General features: G+C 45.5%; 1 protein-coding gene across 1 annotated transcript in view; it reads right to left on the reverse strand.

The window, feature by feature from the left end:
- LOC124480602 (cadherin-4-like) overlaps positions 1 to 17424 on the reverse strand; it is a 48203-nt gene that overhangs the window by 23814 nt on the left and 6965 nt on the right. The window contains exon 3 of the mRNA XM_047040084.1: positions 2683 to 2838. Coding sequence (XP_046896040.1) covers positions 2683 to 2838 — 156 coding nt within the window. The remainder of the gene's footprint in view (positions 1 to 2682; positions 2839 to 17424) is intronic.

Raw genomic sequence — 17424 nt, forward strand, 5'->3', positions numbered from 1 at the left:
TGGGACCCAGTATTGCAACATTGACTACACCTTAAGGTAGTTCTTAATATTGCTACAACAGTAAAGGCCAAATTCTGAAATATTCTTCCAAATAAGAAGAAAACAACCCGGTTGTAAGCACGCCCTCCAGCTTCAATAACATAGCACATAGTGGAGGGGAGAAAAAATAAAGGAAGGTTTATACAGTTTCCTGCCTCCAACTGTACCAACACAGCACTCTTATCTCTGTTACACCTAATCCTCACAACTTGTTCATACAAATAAGGCAACAAAAACAAACATCACAAGAACTGACTCACTTTAAAATACCCAATGTTTGTTTCATAGTCTTAGATCTCAGGCCAACATTTTGTCCAGTTTGTTTGAGCAGGAATCCTAAAATCTCTTAACCTCTCTACAATATCACAAATGCAGTTAGTCGATCTGAGATGCTGGCTGGTTCCATCAAGATCAATAATGACGCCAACTCTCGGATTTCTCACAAAGTTTGGACATGGAATTAATACAGAAATCAATATGGGCTGACAAGCATGTGCACGGATTTTTCCCTTTCAAGAAATGTGCAAGCAAAATGTTTGGATGAGAGCCGTAGTAGTAAAATCAAAATAATGTAACTGGGTTGTGAGAAATGTTGAACTTTCTAAACAGTGTGGTCTGTTTTCACAAAGCTTGTGAAAGGGTCAAACTAACAGACTACCAGATGAAATACATCTTTTCTGCAACAATAAAAAATGATTCTGGGTGACAGTTCATGCAGGGTTTCTTCAGGGTGCTCGAGCCTTTGGGGCATTTTATAACGGATGTTATTTGAGAGGAGGACACTCAGAACCCTGATCCTATCACCATGTTGCTAAATGAAAAGCTGGCTAGTGTTTAACATTTTAGAATGTATGTAGATCACTATCGACAGGACTTTTCACCCACGAAAAAGATGAAAGGAAACTGTAATAGAAATAGCTTTTCTTTGTCCATTGCTACAATGGGAAAGAATGTATCTCTCTCTTTCTCTCTCTTTCTGTCTCCCTCATTGTGACTGTCTGCTTTATTTAGCTGTGCACTGGTCAACTTGGGCACTATGGGCAGTTAAAAGGCACAGCCCCCTCCAAACTCATCCCTACCTATTCCAGCCTCTCTTTGTCTCTCTGGACACTAGCTAGGCTGACAGTCAGCTGGCATAAATTGTTTGTAGCCAGGGAGCCTGTCGGGTGGTGACAGGAAATGAGCAGCATTTCCCCCAGCGCTTCCTGTGCAGTGGCAGGTGAATATCCTCGATCTCTCCACATCCCCCCCCCCCCCCTCATCAGTTTCCCTCCCCTCTTGTCTTCGCTCTGAACCTCACAAAAATTGCATCTCCGGGTCTCAGTAAGGTTAATTTGACTTTACTTTTTCCTGTGTATTGTCTGATCTGGTCCTGCACCCAATATCCGCACACTGCCAACGTACCACGCCAAACCCCCTGGCAGCCTGGCCCTTATCTCCACCCCCACCCTGCCCCCCCCCCCCCAATTCAATAACAGCAGGAGTCAGAGATTGCCGCCGTGTTTAAAGAAGGCAAAATGTAATTCAGGATCTGAATTAAAGTTATTATCTTGAGAGTGGAGGCACGGGAACAGAAGTCAACATGCATGGAGTAACACTTGGCACATGGCCAGCATCCAAATACAGATAACACAGGAAGTAAAACAATGCTGACTGCTGCTGCTTTTACAGCCCTTTTGTCCTCAGAATGTATCTGATTGGACGGGCAGCTTTGAACAGAAGACTGTTTATTTTTGGGAGATAAGAAAGTTTAGCTTTCTTTTGTCTTTGACCAAAGCCAGTTCATTAAATAAATGCCCAATGTACGGTGTTCATTTTAGGACATCCTCAGACTCAAACGAAAAGGCGTCAAGTCTCAGACCAAGCGGCTTCAGTCTCAGAAAAACCTCTGTCATTCTCAGACAAAACGTCCTCAAACTAAACGCCGTCAAAAAAACATCTTTCATTCTCAGACCAAACGCTCTCAAACCAAACGCCATCGTTCTCAGACAAAACGCTCTCAAACCAAACGCCATCGTTCTCAGACAAAACGCTCTCAAACCAAACGCCATCGTTCTCGGATGTCCTAAAATGAACACCGTACCAATGTCAAATATCAACCTCGCTGCCAAGAATCATTGAGAAATTCATCCCCATGACCTCAGTGTCCAATCCACACCTCAGAGGCCTCTCTATTTCAAATCGAGTTTTGATCGACTCATCTCAGTTGAGTTTCTGTCTCAGTGGGACGGGTAGGAGTGTCCTGTCCACACAGACGACTCCATCTCCTACATCTGTTCTCCAGAGGCTCATCTGTTCTGCCCTGGATGCTTTTCCCCTGCAGCCAGCACGAGGCTCTAACTCAGGCAGCAGTCACCAAGCCGGGGCCTTTCCTAGAAATCATCCCATCGATCCTACATTTGCCTAGGCATAAATCTAGTCAACCCCAGCTGAAACAGTGGGGCTTCCAGGCCCTGCAGAACTGCAACTTACATTCAAATAAGAAAAAGAGAAAGTGACCTAGGAGACAAATGAGCCAAATCCTTGCCAGATGAAAGTGATGACTTTATAGTAATAGTATAGCAATTAATGAATTCTATACTATGTATTAATGTGTATTTGTGTGAGCGCATGTGTGCGTGTGTGTGTGTATTTGTGGCTCACATGGTAGGATGAGCGCTGTTCGCGGTCCAGAGGTTTGGTGACAAACATCTTCCCAGCCACAGGGTCAATACTGAACACCTCGTTGGGGGGCTGGTCTGCCCCCACCCCTGTGATGCTGTACCGGATCGAGATGTCCCGGTCCTGGTCCGATCGGATCTGCAACACAACAAACACACACACACCAAAGGTGTCACAACACACCACCTTTCTTTGCGCATGGCTCTTTGTGCTTCCCCACTACCCACTTTCAAAGCTCGGTGCTGTTCACATTAGCATGTAGCGATGTTTCAAATAGAAATCCAGTGAAACAATGCCTTCCGTACACACACACACACATACACACAGACGCTAGCGCGGAAACAAACACGCACACAAACACACACCTACACACGCACCTCCTTTGTGCAATTTTATCCATTGGTTTAATGTGTAAGATGTTTATTATTCCAAGTCCAGTTCATGATATAGCAGCTGGCAGTGCAATGCTCCTTTCCAAGCACAATCATTGCAGCAATCAGAGACTGTACATTATTCATCTGACAAATACACACAGGGACACACACGACCATACACACACACACATGCACACACATCCATCATGGCATGGCACTCCCAGCCCTACCCAAGGATTTCATTATTGCTAAAGTACGGCACACGCAGAACGCATTCCGTTTGGCAGAACTGGAGTGCTTCAGGAAAGAAATTCAATACATTTCAGGGGAGGAGAAATGAAATCAACATACATTTGCAAAGAACGTTTTTCATCTCTACTCAGTGACTTAGACAGTTGGAGTTTTAAAGACTCACTGGATTGCTGTTGAGAAAAATGGCACATTGTAAGCAGAAGAAAAGATAAATATGTGAATGAACATGGAGAGTTATTTTCTTCTGCGCTATAATTAAGGAAGTGACAGCAAGCTAAGGGAGAATAAACTGTTTCTGTGGAAACAAAGATAAACTGCCAGAAAGAAAAGCCCATGACAAGATTCACTTCAAAAACATACCATACTTACTGTACACGTTCAACCATCACACACACACAACACTGAGTTGGAGAACAGTGAAGAACATAGCGTGCTAGGATGAAGCGTATTGGAGAGAGGTACATGATGGCCTCCTCCTGCCTTCCAGAGCAGATAAAGACCTATGAGGTGCATTAAGTGCACAGCCAGGCCTGTGATTTGGCCTGAAGTGCTCAGTAATTGGGACTCATTTCGGGGAGTCTTTCAATTTAGCGCCCAAATAAGGTCCAACCCTCCAATCTCCCCATCTCCTTCCATTAGAGAAAAGAGAACCAGCATAGTCCAGCTATTTCAGCAAGTCCAAGTAACACACACACACACCCAAATATATATATACACACATAAACACACACACACACACATGCACACACACACACCCTTCCTACCCTAGAGACCAAGCTCTCTTCTCCAATCAGCAGTTATTTCAGGAGAGGCATGAGTGCCCCTAAAGAGAAAGACTCCATGAAAGTTGTCTCCATCTTTCAGCACTCATGGCACCAATTTGCCAGTGCTTTTGACATGCCAGGCTCCTGCCCACCAAGCGCCTCGCTGGAGCCTAACAAGGAGAGGGAAAAGACCCACAGCATCAGGTGTCATCCACACTAGATCTGGCAGCACAAAAACACCCAGTCATCATCGTCACCATCATCACCCGACACTCCAGTCTTCTTGGCTTGGTTGTGGAGACGCTGGAGGGATACAGCCTCCAACAGCCCCCGTCTCATCACAAGGTCTGCAGCCCAGCACTCAATCAGGGAGAGAATCTGATACATTGTGGGAAACATGAGCTATCAGGGCAAACTCAAGGAGGGCTTTTAGAAACCACCCTAACACAGTTTAGAAATGCATGTTTGTGTGGTGTGTGTGTGAACTTAAAATGCTCCTTAGGGGAATTTCATGATAATCTCTTATGAGTTCAGTGAGGTACCTGCACACGGGTTTGATAATATGTACACAAACTGCTATCATTGGCTAAAAGTGCTTGAAAGGAATATCATCTTATGCAAGAAACAGCAAGCTAGGATGACCTCGCCTCATCCCTCAGCTTCTCCTCCATGTTGCGTGTCAGGACAGACATTGACTCTAACTACTGCTCCTAATGTGATGTAATCCACAGAGCCACTCTACGGACAAATAAAGTATACCCTCGCACTGTCTTTCTTTGTCTCTGTTTTTCTCTCTGTCTCTGTTGCTGATTTTCACTCACTCTGTCATTCCTCTATTTTAGGGGGTTTCCATGAGGACAGCAATCGTGCATGAAAAATGATACGACTGCATCACTCAGAGCCATATAAATCCTTTCCCAGTTAGGAAGTGATAGCGCTCCTTCATTTCCTCTGGATTTGTCCCACCCCCTTATTTCCTAGTCGCTTCCAAATGTTCCTGCTTCAGGGGGGAAATCAGCTGCATGTTTCCAATCCAGCCAATTAACTCTCCCTCCCACTATGTTCACACAACATCAGTGGAATACTAAGACACTGCCAGAATCATCACAGGCACTGGCTTCCGGCATGTGTTTGTATGTGGCTGTTTGTGTTCCACATTCTGTTAGCGTTCTATCATTCTGAAGAACATTTAGAAATTCATCAAATCAAGGAATCCAGGACAGATTTGCAGTTTAGTTTGGAGGTTCTTTTTTTATATTTATCTCACTAATGCCAAACTATTTGTTAGGATTTTCTTTATTTTCTTATGTGGCAGTCTTTGTAATTGCTCCTCCCTTTCTCAAGCAGCATGACAGATGGAATGTCACCTATGTCACCTGATTGTCACCCTGGCCTCCCAGATACACGTACAGTCATACACATACAGACCCACACAGAAGGATGAAATGTGGTGAAAACATCCCTGTCTATCATTCTGGCTTCCATGAACAATGGCTCAGGAAACACATTTGTCTCCTTGTCTCTCTCTCTTTCTCTCTCAAACATGCACACACACACACTAAAGTATTGGATACTCAGTAGTTCTATGTTGGGTAATGAATGGTAAAGGGATTCATTTTAAAATGCTCTAATAATAAAAGACTATAATGATAATAAAACTTTTCATTTTCTCGTTCTCAATCATCTTTATGAAAGAAGTGCATGTGTGTATCTGAAGAGAGTGACAGAGAAGAAAGTGAGGGTGAAAGAAAATGAGAGAGAAAGAGAAAGAGAAAGAATTAAAGAGAGAGAGCAAAAGAGAGAGAGAGACTGTATCATCCCTCCCCAGGAAGCAGGCACTGGCTAAATGACCTATTTGTCGACGGATCAAAGCAATTCCCATCATTACTGACAACTTGTCTGGGTCTTAAGGAGATCTTATCGGTGAGCTTAGCTCCCTTCTGCCAGAAAATAAATAAATAAATGAAACTCAACCAAATGAGAAATGATTATGCTAGCGTGTCTCCTGGGACAAGGTGGCAGAGGAGAAGACAAGGAGAAAGAGGAGGACTCATATAAACACTGGTTCCTGCCACCAGGCTAGGTTCTGGAGTCTCTGGAGAGCAGGGGAGAACCCTGTCAACATCTCTCCTACGGACCCCAAACATCAGCTGCTGGACTGCTTGTGCCCTGTCTTCTTCTGGTGATGTGGGTTTTTACAGTCACCTGTAAATGCTGAGGTGCACTTCCATCTACACAACACAGGCATGTCTGTTGAAGGACTAAGCAACTGTCAGTGGCTATGGCAGTAGTACAGCCCTTAGCAGTATTAGCTGGAGATTCACTTTGGAGTTGCTCTTCTTGCAAGGGTTGGCTTCAGCAGGTTCAGCTCAGGCTGTTTGAAGATGAAACCAGTTCAGCTCAGGCTTGCTGTTTGAAGATGAAGCCTGGGCAGGTCAGGATGTCCCTGGTCTGTGTGATATTGGAATGCTTAGTGCATTCTGCTGTTGTGTGTGTTTTCATCTCCGGTACAAGAGCCCTTCTGAGCCCTGCCCACGCTGTGGCCTTCTCACCAGGGCACAATGAGGCAGAGGAGCATACTAAACAATGGAAGGTAATGCACATATAAAAGCCAACCGTACACATACTCTCAGCAAGGAAAAGACCCAACACAAGACTCACTCTGACATGGGGAGGTGAGTGTAACTATGGCAACAGAGAAAGACATCTAAACCTACATAGACTGTAGGAACATACATTCAGCCAGGGGGGTGAATGACAGGAGCTTTTCAAGTCTGTCCCTCCATCCAACAGCTTTGTGGGATGTTTCAGAGTGGAGCTTGGGTAATATACGCCCTTTGTATCTAGCCCTCCTACTTATACCAGGAGTCGGTCGTGAAGCTGTGGAGAGGTATGCAGTTTCTCTGTCTTTTTTTAATAAACATCAGAACATGTGCAGAAACGGCCGTACACATGTTTTGCAGGCCATTGTGTGTGTCCGCTCTAGAGATATCTATGAGGCTATGGCAGATCTGTACTAATAATAGAGACAATAGCAATCAAATGAGATTGAGAGGGACCTGTGTGTTTTTACTGACAGAGGGACTGAAGCAGAGTAAGGGACACAAACACATGCAGGCCTGTCTGCTTCTTCCTGCTCGTCTCAAGGACTGACACTGGTTGAGAGGGAGTCAGGATGAGAGTCTTCAGCTTTACAGCCCTTTACAGCCTGGAACATCCCCCCAGAACAGCACTGAAGCTAGACAAACAGGGACACTCCAAACATTCAAACAGACTGGAGCAAACAGGTAGATATTTACCTGGTGCAGCAGAATAAAGCCTAGCTGAGTCTGAGGCATACAGATAGAGGCCATCGAGTCACACACTGACTGGGGCTCAGAGGGGAACAACCGTCAACAAAAGAGAGGTGAGGATGTGGCAGTGCCACACTGCTACTAGATACACCCTCATGGAAAACAACCAAACCTTGTGTGCTTATGAGTGTGTACTGCATGGTGATCCAAGCAGACCAACAGTGAGTAAGAATAATAATCCATTTCACAATATTAGTGAAAAGAATGTGAACTAATGAAAGTTGAGCTGTGAATTACTTTTTCCAATTAGAAAACATGTGAAATGAGTCTCGTCATGAATAGGGCCGGCTTCCGCCCTATTAGGGAAGCTATTCTCCCGGGAGGTAACAAAGGCTTGACTCTCTCTCCTCTGTGAAGAATGGAGAGAACGTAGGCATTATAGAGGCAGACGTGAGGCTGCAACCCCTCATGCCAGGGTTAGGAATGAAGGGGCGACCATCTTGCTCTTTTCTCTCTCTTTCTTTCTTTGTTAATCTCTCTAATTTTCTCTCATTAAGAGATTGATTGAATCATGAAATCACTTCTGGATGCATGAATTACTTCTTTAGTGGGTCCCTGAGATATTCACAAGGACAATATCAAGACCCCACCTCTGCTCCATAACCCCCTTCCAATCTGGATAATTAGACAAAACACTATGGGGGACTGTCAGAGGCAGGGGGCAGAGGGGGGAATGTGCTGCTACTGCACTTTTCTCCCCCATTTACCCCCCCCCCCCCAACACACACACACACATACATACACACAATATACAGTACCCTCTCCCACCCACACACCCACACACACACAGTGCCTGACCCCCCTTCATTCTTCCCTCCATCCCTCCCTCTCACATTCAAAATCTATCAGGCTGCAGTGAAGAGGAGAAATGCAGAGTAGTGAGAAAACAGAGGAAGGAGTGTGAGGAAAAAAGAGTGTGTGAATAGACTACATCAGCAGAACTCTAATGGGCTGTGGAGGACTAGTGACCAATGGGACTGCAGCCAAGGTTCCCACTGCAATTGGATTGGCCTGGGCAGGGACAATAGGCTGCTGTAGAAATCTTTATTGAGAGTTTAGCATAGTGATCGTCGTGTACTCATAACCTTGACTATGGCTTCATAACACTCATATAGACACATTTAGGTTTGAACAAAGATAGTTTGAGTGTGTGAATTGCTGTTTACTGTATGCCACAATCAGTCCAACCACACACACACACTAAGGAAGCACCATGCGGTTCAGAGTCCCCATCAAGCTAATTGGTCTTGTGAATAGTGCAGTGTGTGTGTGTGTGTGTGTGTGTGTCTTCTCTCGCCCAGGGGAGGAAACACCTTGGAAGTGGCACCAGGTAGACAGCTGCCTGGGGGATGGAGAGGTGTAGAGGTGGTGGGGGGGTGTTCATGTTTGATGTTGACTGGATGTCTGACAAAACGGACTTCTCCCTGCCAAACCTGCATCATGCCAAGCATAAGCATGCTGGAGATAGAGCTGGACCTCATCAGACTGCTGTGTCTAGAACACACACACACACATTCATTCCAACCACAGCCTTCTCCAGTCTGTGTCAGTATGTTTCCCATGATGTTTTGGCTCAGTTCAACCCAGGGAGAGAATCTGCTTGGCCAACTCTCATTCAGCCTGTGTCTGTCCAGCTGTCATTTTGACAAATGAACCTGGGTAAAGAGTGAGGTGTGAGAACATGGTGTGTGTGTGTGTGTGTGTGTGTGTGTGTGTATGTGTGTGTTTGTTTATGCCAGTGTCCATTTATTTGTGAGCTCAGGAGGAGGGTTGGGATGATTTGTCTTCACACGCTTTCACAGCCACATCCTGACCCTCCCTTTCATGACTGAAATGAATCAGAACTCAGTGGAAACTGGCACTGGCCCACCGCAGGTGTGTGTGGCCTGCAACGGCCTCTTTCCCCTAGCTGGAAGCCTCGCAGTGGCAACAGACCAAAGCCCAACATCTTGGCCAGCATCACCTCAAGTATTATGAAGCCCATGAAGCCTAGTGAAAACTAAAGAGTCTAAAACAGGTCAGCGTATATGGAATGATGTTTCTAGCCCAACACAACAGCCTGTGATGATGCCGTATGCGAGTCCCTGGATGCAGGGATGCCTGGAGACTTGGAGGGACTTAAAAAACTCTTTATGAACATTGTGGGATATTACATAAAGCTTTATGAGTGTTCGAGGAAATGTTCTTTTCTCCTGAAAATGAAGACCAAATGAAATCCCAGGCGTCTGGGTCTACTCTTAAAGATATTTATAAGTGAAAGGCAATAAGGATGTAGCTATGTTTAGGGACAATGTATAAAACCTTTATCTGGTCTTAAACTGTTTATCTGAACAGCAGTTTCATTGACAAGATGTGAACCATTTTAGATGGAGAGTCGTACACACATATAGAGGAATGCACAGCGCATGCGCACACACACACAGACACACACATACAAACCCACAGATTTATTACTAGATGGATACAAGGCACCACAGGCCCATGACCATATTCATTATATTAACATGAACGGAATGTGAAGGAGGGCTTTCTTTCTAAATGACGAAGTAAATAGGATCAGATTTTTCTGGTAAAGGCCCCAATTTTGATTTCCTTCACACATGTCCTCGAGGTAAGAAAGGCTGAACGAGGAAGAAATGGAAAAAATACAAGCACATTAAGTGAGATTAGAATTTTACATCAAATGACTTGCATCCAAAGCGCTCCAATTCAATTCAACCTCATGTCCAAGGACTTTTTCTCTGGCAAGTGCTCTTTTCTTCCATTTCCCCTGAATGCCTGTTTTTGTGACTATGATTTCATTCAGAACTAAAAGGAATGGTAGCATTGTGAAGCCTTGTCGTAAACTTTGTGTGTGTGTATTTGTCTTCCTGTCTGCATCTTAAATGCTAAGATGCGTCCTTTCCCTATGCCTTGCCTGCATAGGACTCTTGTTGTTTGTCTCTTAGACTGGTCCTAAGGTATTGTTTCACTAATACACATACTCAGTTGTGTTACTTTACTTTGTAAGGTCTCCAGGGCCCAGAGGAGGGCTGTTTGTAAAGATGTTATTTATCTGTCTCATAAAGGCCCACTCATTCACTAGGATAGCAGCCAGAACTGCTGTCCTTGACCCTTAGATAACTCTGAGGTCTTCAAGAAAACATGATTTACTGTTTCATTTAACCAGAGATGGAGCCAGCAAAGCCGACGTCCTTGTTATAGCCTGATGTGAAAGATCAGTTAGTGCCCCCTTTACAAGGTTCACACACACCTTACATTAATTATTTACAACAGTTAAGGTGTGTTAATGAAGTGGACACTTGTGTTTATTGGGTTTAACGATGATTACATTGTACGTTCTCCACTGTTTCGAGAGGAAGATGTGAACCTAATAAAAGCAATAGCATTTTATATCAAATTATGAATGGATATACAATATTTACACATGGTTAATTATGCACAAGTGAACGTAATTAAATGTTTAAAAGGAAAGTAAGGTCCATGTACTAGATGGAACAGTAGTTAATGTTTAACTAATGCATTAACTAATATCAATGTACCCTTTCTGGAAATCATTATTACCATTGTGCTTTTCTGCTGCGATGTTTTCCACGAGTGCAAACTCTGAATTGATAAACAGTGAAGCATTTAATTTGAGTCTCACACTGATGAGTAAAGAAGCTACATTATTTGTGGACAATTACATAAATGTAGCAATAATTTGTTTCCCATTGGAAATTGTACGAGACTCAATTTCCTGGGGATGCAAAAAGCAATGACATTGATCTGACTAATTTCATTAGAGGAAAGGAAATGAAGTTGGTCAGTCATTTATCATCCGAGAGACCTGTGTAGAAGGCATGGCCACATGCTACTGTTTACTTCCTTTCGTAAATCTCTCAGAAGTGATTTATTATTAAAGCTTTTCACTGAACTCCTATTTTTACTATGCCGTTTCCACCTTTTCTCCCCCCTCTCTTTCTCCTCCTTACCTTGCAAAAAAAAAACATGCTCCTTCACACACTCAGACCCTCTGTTGGATACTGGACCAGTGCACCATGCTGACGGTAGGGAAACCATATTTCTATCCAGTTTACACTAATGGTCTGACCTGTCAAACAGGCTGGATATAACCCAGCCCTGATCCTAAGACTCCATTAGCTAGCATCACAATGAACACTACTTTCACCTTACACTCTTATTCTCTCTCTACTACTGCCAGCTTAACTCTGATAGAGAAACACTGATGGACCGAGTCACTGGCAAATTGCTTCCTTTAAGAGTTTAAAGAAGAAACCCAGCTTCATTCTGATTGCAGAGAGACCAGAGTTAGGCCTCATTACTCACATAATGCATTTTCAGACAGGCTGAGTACTAGTCTGTACATCACAAGGACATCTGCCCCAGTCTGAATCATCAGCGCACGCACACCAGCGTTCAAGTTTCAGAATGTACATTTCTGAGCAAAGTCATCTATCAACTGCCAAGAAGAGAGGAACAATAAATATCAAGCTGTGTGTTTAGAGATGATGATTTAAACCATAGAAGACTGTGAATGCTTATGCTGGAAGAGAACAGACCAGGGGGCTCTGGAAGTAAAACATCCAGAGAGAATTCTTCAGGAGATTAAACTAAACAAAGAGTGGTTGAAATGAGCCAAGATGTGTTATTGAATAAAACAAGGAGCCCATGAATCGCTGACCCGCTGTTGGACCTTGCTCTTGTAGAAGACAGAATTGTAGACAAAGGTCCCCATCCTCTTCCTCCAGCATTTCCTCCTCCTCCCTGCCTCCAGCATGTCCTCTTCCTCCCTGCCCCCAGCATGTCCTCCTCCTCCCTGCCTCCAGCATGTCCTCCTCCTCCCTTCCTCCTTGTAGATGAGGTGTTCTCCCATCCCATCCTTCTCTCTCTGCTCTGTCTGTTCTATCGACATGATGGACTTCATTACTTCCTTTGTGTGTGGTTGTAGTTGGGTGTGTGTGCACGTGTGAATGAAATGGTCTGTGTGACTGCCAAGTAGAGGTGATGCAGGGTCAAACGTTCCCCCACACAGAGAGAGGTAAAATGGGAGAGAGAGAGAGAAAGGCTTCAAGACTAAACAGAACTCCAATCAAAATAAGCCACAGTGCAACATTGAATGTGTTCATATTGCCCACTTGGTGTGTCCAAACCATTGACTATTTTCACAGCCTGAAATTTTTGGGCACGGAAAAAGAGTTCCGTGCAATTTAACATGCATAAAACATTCCATATGGGGAACAGTGTGGTTTCCTAGTTACTGGGACTTGGACAAGACTGCGATCCTTAAATACTCCCTGACCCTGGGGTTCTCCCCTTATGCGGTTTCTCTGGTGGACTGACTTCAGAAAACAAGATGAAGTCCTGTACTTGGCTTGGCTGTTTCGCCTCATTGTTCAGGGATGAAACAAAAATGCAACCAAACAAAACCCTAAACAATGTGCGCATACAAAAGCATTGGCGCGACACATGCACCACACAGTTCTTTTGTTAACTGCCTGAGTAGGACAAGCTTTTTTCTGTTTACGTGTGTGTGTGTGTGTGTGTCTGAGAGCATGCCTCAGCAGGAAGACTGGAGAGGGATGAAGCGTCAGATTGGAGCATTGCGCTGCGGTGTGGTGTGTGCTGGCACAGAACGAGGAAGCAGACGCCAGAAGGGTTCATTAGACCCTGAGGAGGCCACGGACATGCCGGGCTCTGGGAAGTCTATCAGACCCAAACACAGCCCCAGCCTCCACTCTAATCCTGCCCTGTCCCCACAAACACACAAAAACATGCATGTATATACACACACACACAATAAGCTCTCTATCTCCTTAAAAATACACAAAACACAGTCATACTCACACGCGCTGACATAAACACACAAACACACACTCTTGCTCATATCCCATTAAATCCTCTGACTCAATAAGCTGCAGCTCAGCTTACTTTTTCTGTTGCACCCTATTCTCTCTCCTGTTCTCTCCTTTCCAGGCCATGTGTGTTACTGCCGTGTCTGTCAGTGGAGTGGTGGAGTCATTAATCACGGGTAAACATACACTGAAGATGGAGAGGGCACCTCGGGGGCTTCTCTACGGTTCTCCCAAGCTCCACAGGGGACAGGGGACTGCAGGGAACTGCAGTACAAGTGCTATGGCAGCTAGGCCGAGTAAACATGCACAGAGATGTCATACACACACCGTCTCAAGCACACACACAGGGGCACGCACACACACATACACACACACACACTGGATGAAGCAGTTGTTTATTCAAGAGGCTAGCCCTTCATGCAGAGAGGCAAAGAGGCAGAGAGGCAGAGAGGCAGAGAGGTGCAGTACAAGGCCGTTGCTGGAGGTAGCAGGCCCAATTTACACCATATCGAAATAGGATGCCAATTTGTTTTGAACCGTCATCAACAGCTACATTGTATGGTCTAGTCTCAATTATTTGTCAATACTGGGACATCAGACGGCAAATAAAATCTCTGTACCAAAATGTTTCTCTTGCTGAAAATCAATAAAGGCTTTAGAAAATTACCCACTCACTAGAAAAAGGACATTTATTTGGTGGGATGAGTGCTGCAGCTAAACTGTCTCTGTGGGATGTCAATCCATACCCTGTCAATAGAATGTTCTTTGATGCTTACTGTGGGAGGCAGCTACATATCTTACAAGTACATTTCTGCCAACTCTCTCCCAAGGGCAGTCTTAAACGATATGAGTCTTGTCACATAGATGGAGGGACAGCTCTTTGACGCTGAGATGACTCGGGCCGAACAGGGACTGATGTCCAGGTGACATCCATAAGTCTGTCTCTCCTTTATTAAAGGATGAAATGGGCGCTCTGTCAAGACAATCACTGGGTTCTCAACCCAATCTAGAGAGAATGTATGGACAGAATCACGGTTGGACATTGGGGAAAAAAAAATATACAAAAAGGGTAGAGCTATGTAATGTAAATGTGTACTGTAAATAAGAGCGTCAATATTAGGGAGACAGCAGGTGAGGAGGAAGCACAGAAGAACAGGAGCGAGGAGATGGAATGAGGGAGATTCACACCAGAGCCCAGACAGTAGGTAACCTAGAGCAACAGCTCCAGTCTCTACAGCATTAAGGTTCCTACCCTGGACACCCATCTCTCATGGTGATGACAGCTCACAGTTGTGGTCCCCACAGTTTATTTTCACAGCAGCTCTCTGACCTAAACCCAAACCTGCAGCCTCCAGGTTTTCAATTTGGTCATTATCTCCCTGCCTCGGAGCTGTTGCACCTCTGGCACCCGGCTCCTCACAGCAGAACGTTCTGGAGACCCTGGCGCTGGGGTCTGGGGGTTTGTTGGCTTTCTGGGGGGGTGGGGGGGCAGTTGAGTCTTTATTTACCCAAGCAAAAAAAAATCAATGGCTGTGTGCCGCAGGAGAAGTGTGTGAATCAATGGAAGGTTTCAAAAAGCCGTTCTGAAAAAATCAATGGCTCTTACATGCCATTGATGGTTGTTTGGCTTGAGAAGAAAGAAAAGGACTAAGAACACCTGTTTATTGTGAACAAGTACTCACTCCTCTCTTTCTCTTTTTCCCCCCTATCATTATTTAGAACTTTTTTCTTATTTTCTCCTGAAAGGCTTTCATGTTTTCATTTGCTCCTTGGTGCAATCTCTCTTTTGTTTGTCTTTCTTCTTGGTGCTTGTTAAAGTTCTGCGGTGTCACTCATTCCTGTCTGCCGAGGAGAACCACTCTGAAGCACTCTATCTTGGTTTCTCCACAACCAGAACATCCACCTGGGAGAAAAGAAAACAATCCAGGGCTGCAAACAGGCTGAAGTCCTGGTGTTAGTGTTAGCTGACGTGTTCCAAGCTATGGACTTTGATGTCGTTGCATGTTAAAGAGCGATGATCTGCTCCAGTTCTAGTGATGAACAGCATCAGTGACTCCGCTCTCGGGCCTACTCTCGGCCGCCCCCCCCCCCCCCCCCCCTCCCCGCATGTCCCAGCCAGTGCTGGCCTACGCCCAGTGACAGAGCGGAGCCATGTGGAGAAGCTAGTGAGGGGTGCTGTCACCCTGCCTGTCCCGCTGATGGCCCCTGGGTCTGGACTGGGAGAGGAGCAGTGCACTTGTGGGGCCCTGCTTCTCCTGGGTGTCACTCAGCTTTCAGCGGGATGACAGAACAGCCCATTAGGACTGGGATTGGCTTCACAGGCCATTAGGCAAGGTAGGCATGACACAGTCACTGCCACACCACACAGAGACACTATACTGAGGTAGGAGAGGTGGAGAGGAGGAGACACAAGGAGGCAGAGGGAGAGAGGGAGATTGACGGAGATAGATAGATACTGGTCACTCCAACTAGTTATAATTTATTAGTAAAAAGCTTGGACAGCTGTAACAAAAAACATGCTCTAACACCACCACTCTATCACCACCACTGTAGAAGATGTACAGTCCTTTCCCCTGTTGTCTCAACGGTATCCAATCAAAAAGCATTGGAAAGTAAAAAGCAACGCTTCACATGAGCACCATTTGAGCAGTTGATACAAAACAACAAATCGCAAAACAAGAAAATGAATGGCATCACCTCCCCCCTCGGCTCCTTGTTAAATATCTGCTGGGTGCTGTATCTTGGGAAGGCCCTCAGTGCCTCTAGACATTATTAGAAGAAAGCTGGAGCCGGAGACCCCAAAGAGGCATCAACACGCATCACTTCTCCCTCGCTCCCAGCTCCTCTCTCCCAGCTCTCCACCAGCCCCTAACGGCCCTATTTACAGCCCAGAATTGGATTGTGTGGCTGCTTTCTACTTTTCCAAATGCTTCTTTGATTCTGTCTACTGCCCCCCCCCCCCCACTCACACACACATACACACACACACAAACAAACACACAAACACACATCAGAGCTGTCTGTCTGGGTGCTGATGGGCTCAGTGCTGGGGCTCAGGACTCCCAGCACTGCCAGGGTGACGTGCGCCAGATCTCCAAATATCCCCCCTCTCACCCCCCAAACACCCTTGCTTTTCAACAAAGGCTCATAAACTTTCTCCTATTTCAAATGCTTTTTTTTTCTTTACAAGAAAAGTTCCCTTTAAGTTGCTCCGCAGGCTCCCCCTTGGGATTAGATAAAAACAGGTTGCAAAACAAAGACAGGAAGACTAAAGAAAATGCTTCTTCTGCACAATTTGATACCAAAAGCTAAAACTGAGAGTGCTATGTAAACAGCCAGAGAAAGCTGATGGCAAGATATCCCAGATAAAGGGAAGGAAAGAAAGAAAGAAGGAAGGAAGAAGAGAGCAAAACCAGTGCTATATTTGACTGAGAGTGATGTTTTTGGATGAACGGGAGCACACACCACAAGCCCAGGGTTCCACAGCCTCTCTGGCTGAGACAAGCTGAGCGTTGTGTTGTGACAGAATCTCTGAATTTTAAACACTCAGCAGCGCAACCCTTCGCACAACAACACATTTACACAAACGTTTATTTATTCATGTTTGTTCCTTTTCCACACAGCTCTCTCAATCTCAACCTCCAACCCTTCTCCCTGTTCTGTTTATTTCCCATACTTTTCACAACTAGCTGAAATGTAATTTGTACCGATGCTAGTCACTCGCGTTGTTCCGCGATGCCGTCTCTGGAATACTGAATAAGCAGAGCTGTGTAGAATAATGATCAAGGGGAGGAGCAGAGGGGAGCAGAGGGGAGGAGAGGGGAGCAGAGAAGAGCAGAGGGGAGCAGAGGGGAGCAGAGGGGAGCAGAGAGGAGCAGAGGGGAGCAGAGGGGAGCAGAGGGGAGCAGAGGGGAGGAGAGGGGAGCAGAGGGGAGCAGAGAGGAGCAGAGAGGAGCAGAGGGGAGGAGAGGGGAGCAGAGGGGAGCAGAGGGGAGCAGAGGGGAGCAGAGGGGAGGAGAGGGGAGCAGAGGGGAGCAGAGGGGAGCAGAGGGGAGCAGAGGGGAGGAGAGGGGAGCAGAGAAGAGCAGAGGGGAGCAGAGGGGAGCAGAGGGGAGGAGAGGGGAGC

The sequence above is a fragment of the Hypomesus transpacificus genome, chromosome 18 (assembly GCF_021917145.1).
Source record: "Hypomesus transpacificus isolate Combined female chromosome 18, fHypTra1, whole genome shotgun sequence".
Taxonomy (NCBI): Eukaryota; Metazoa; Chordata; class Actinopteri; order Osmeriformes; family Osmeridae; genus Hypomesus; species Hypomesus transpacificus.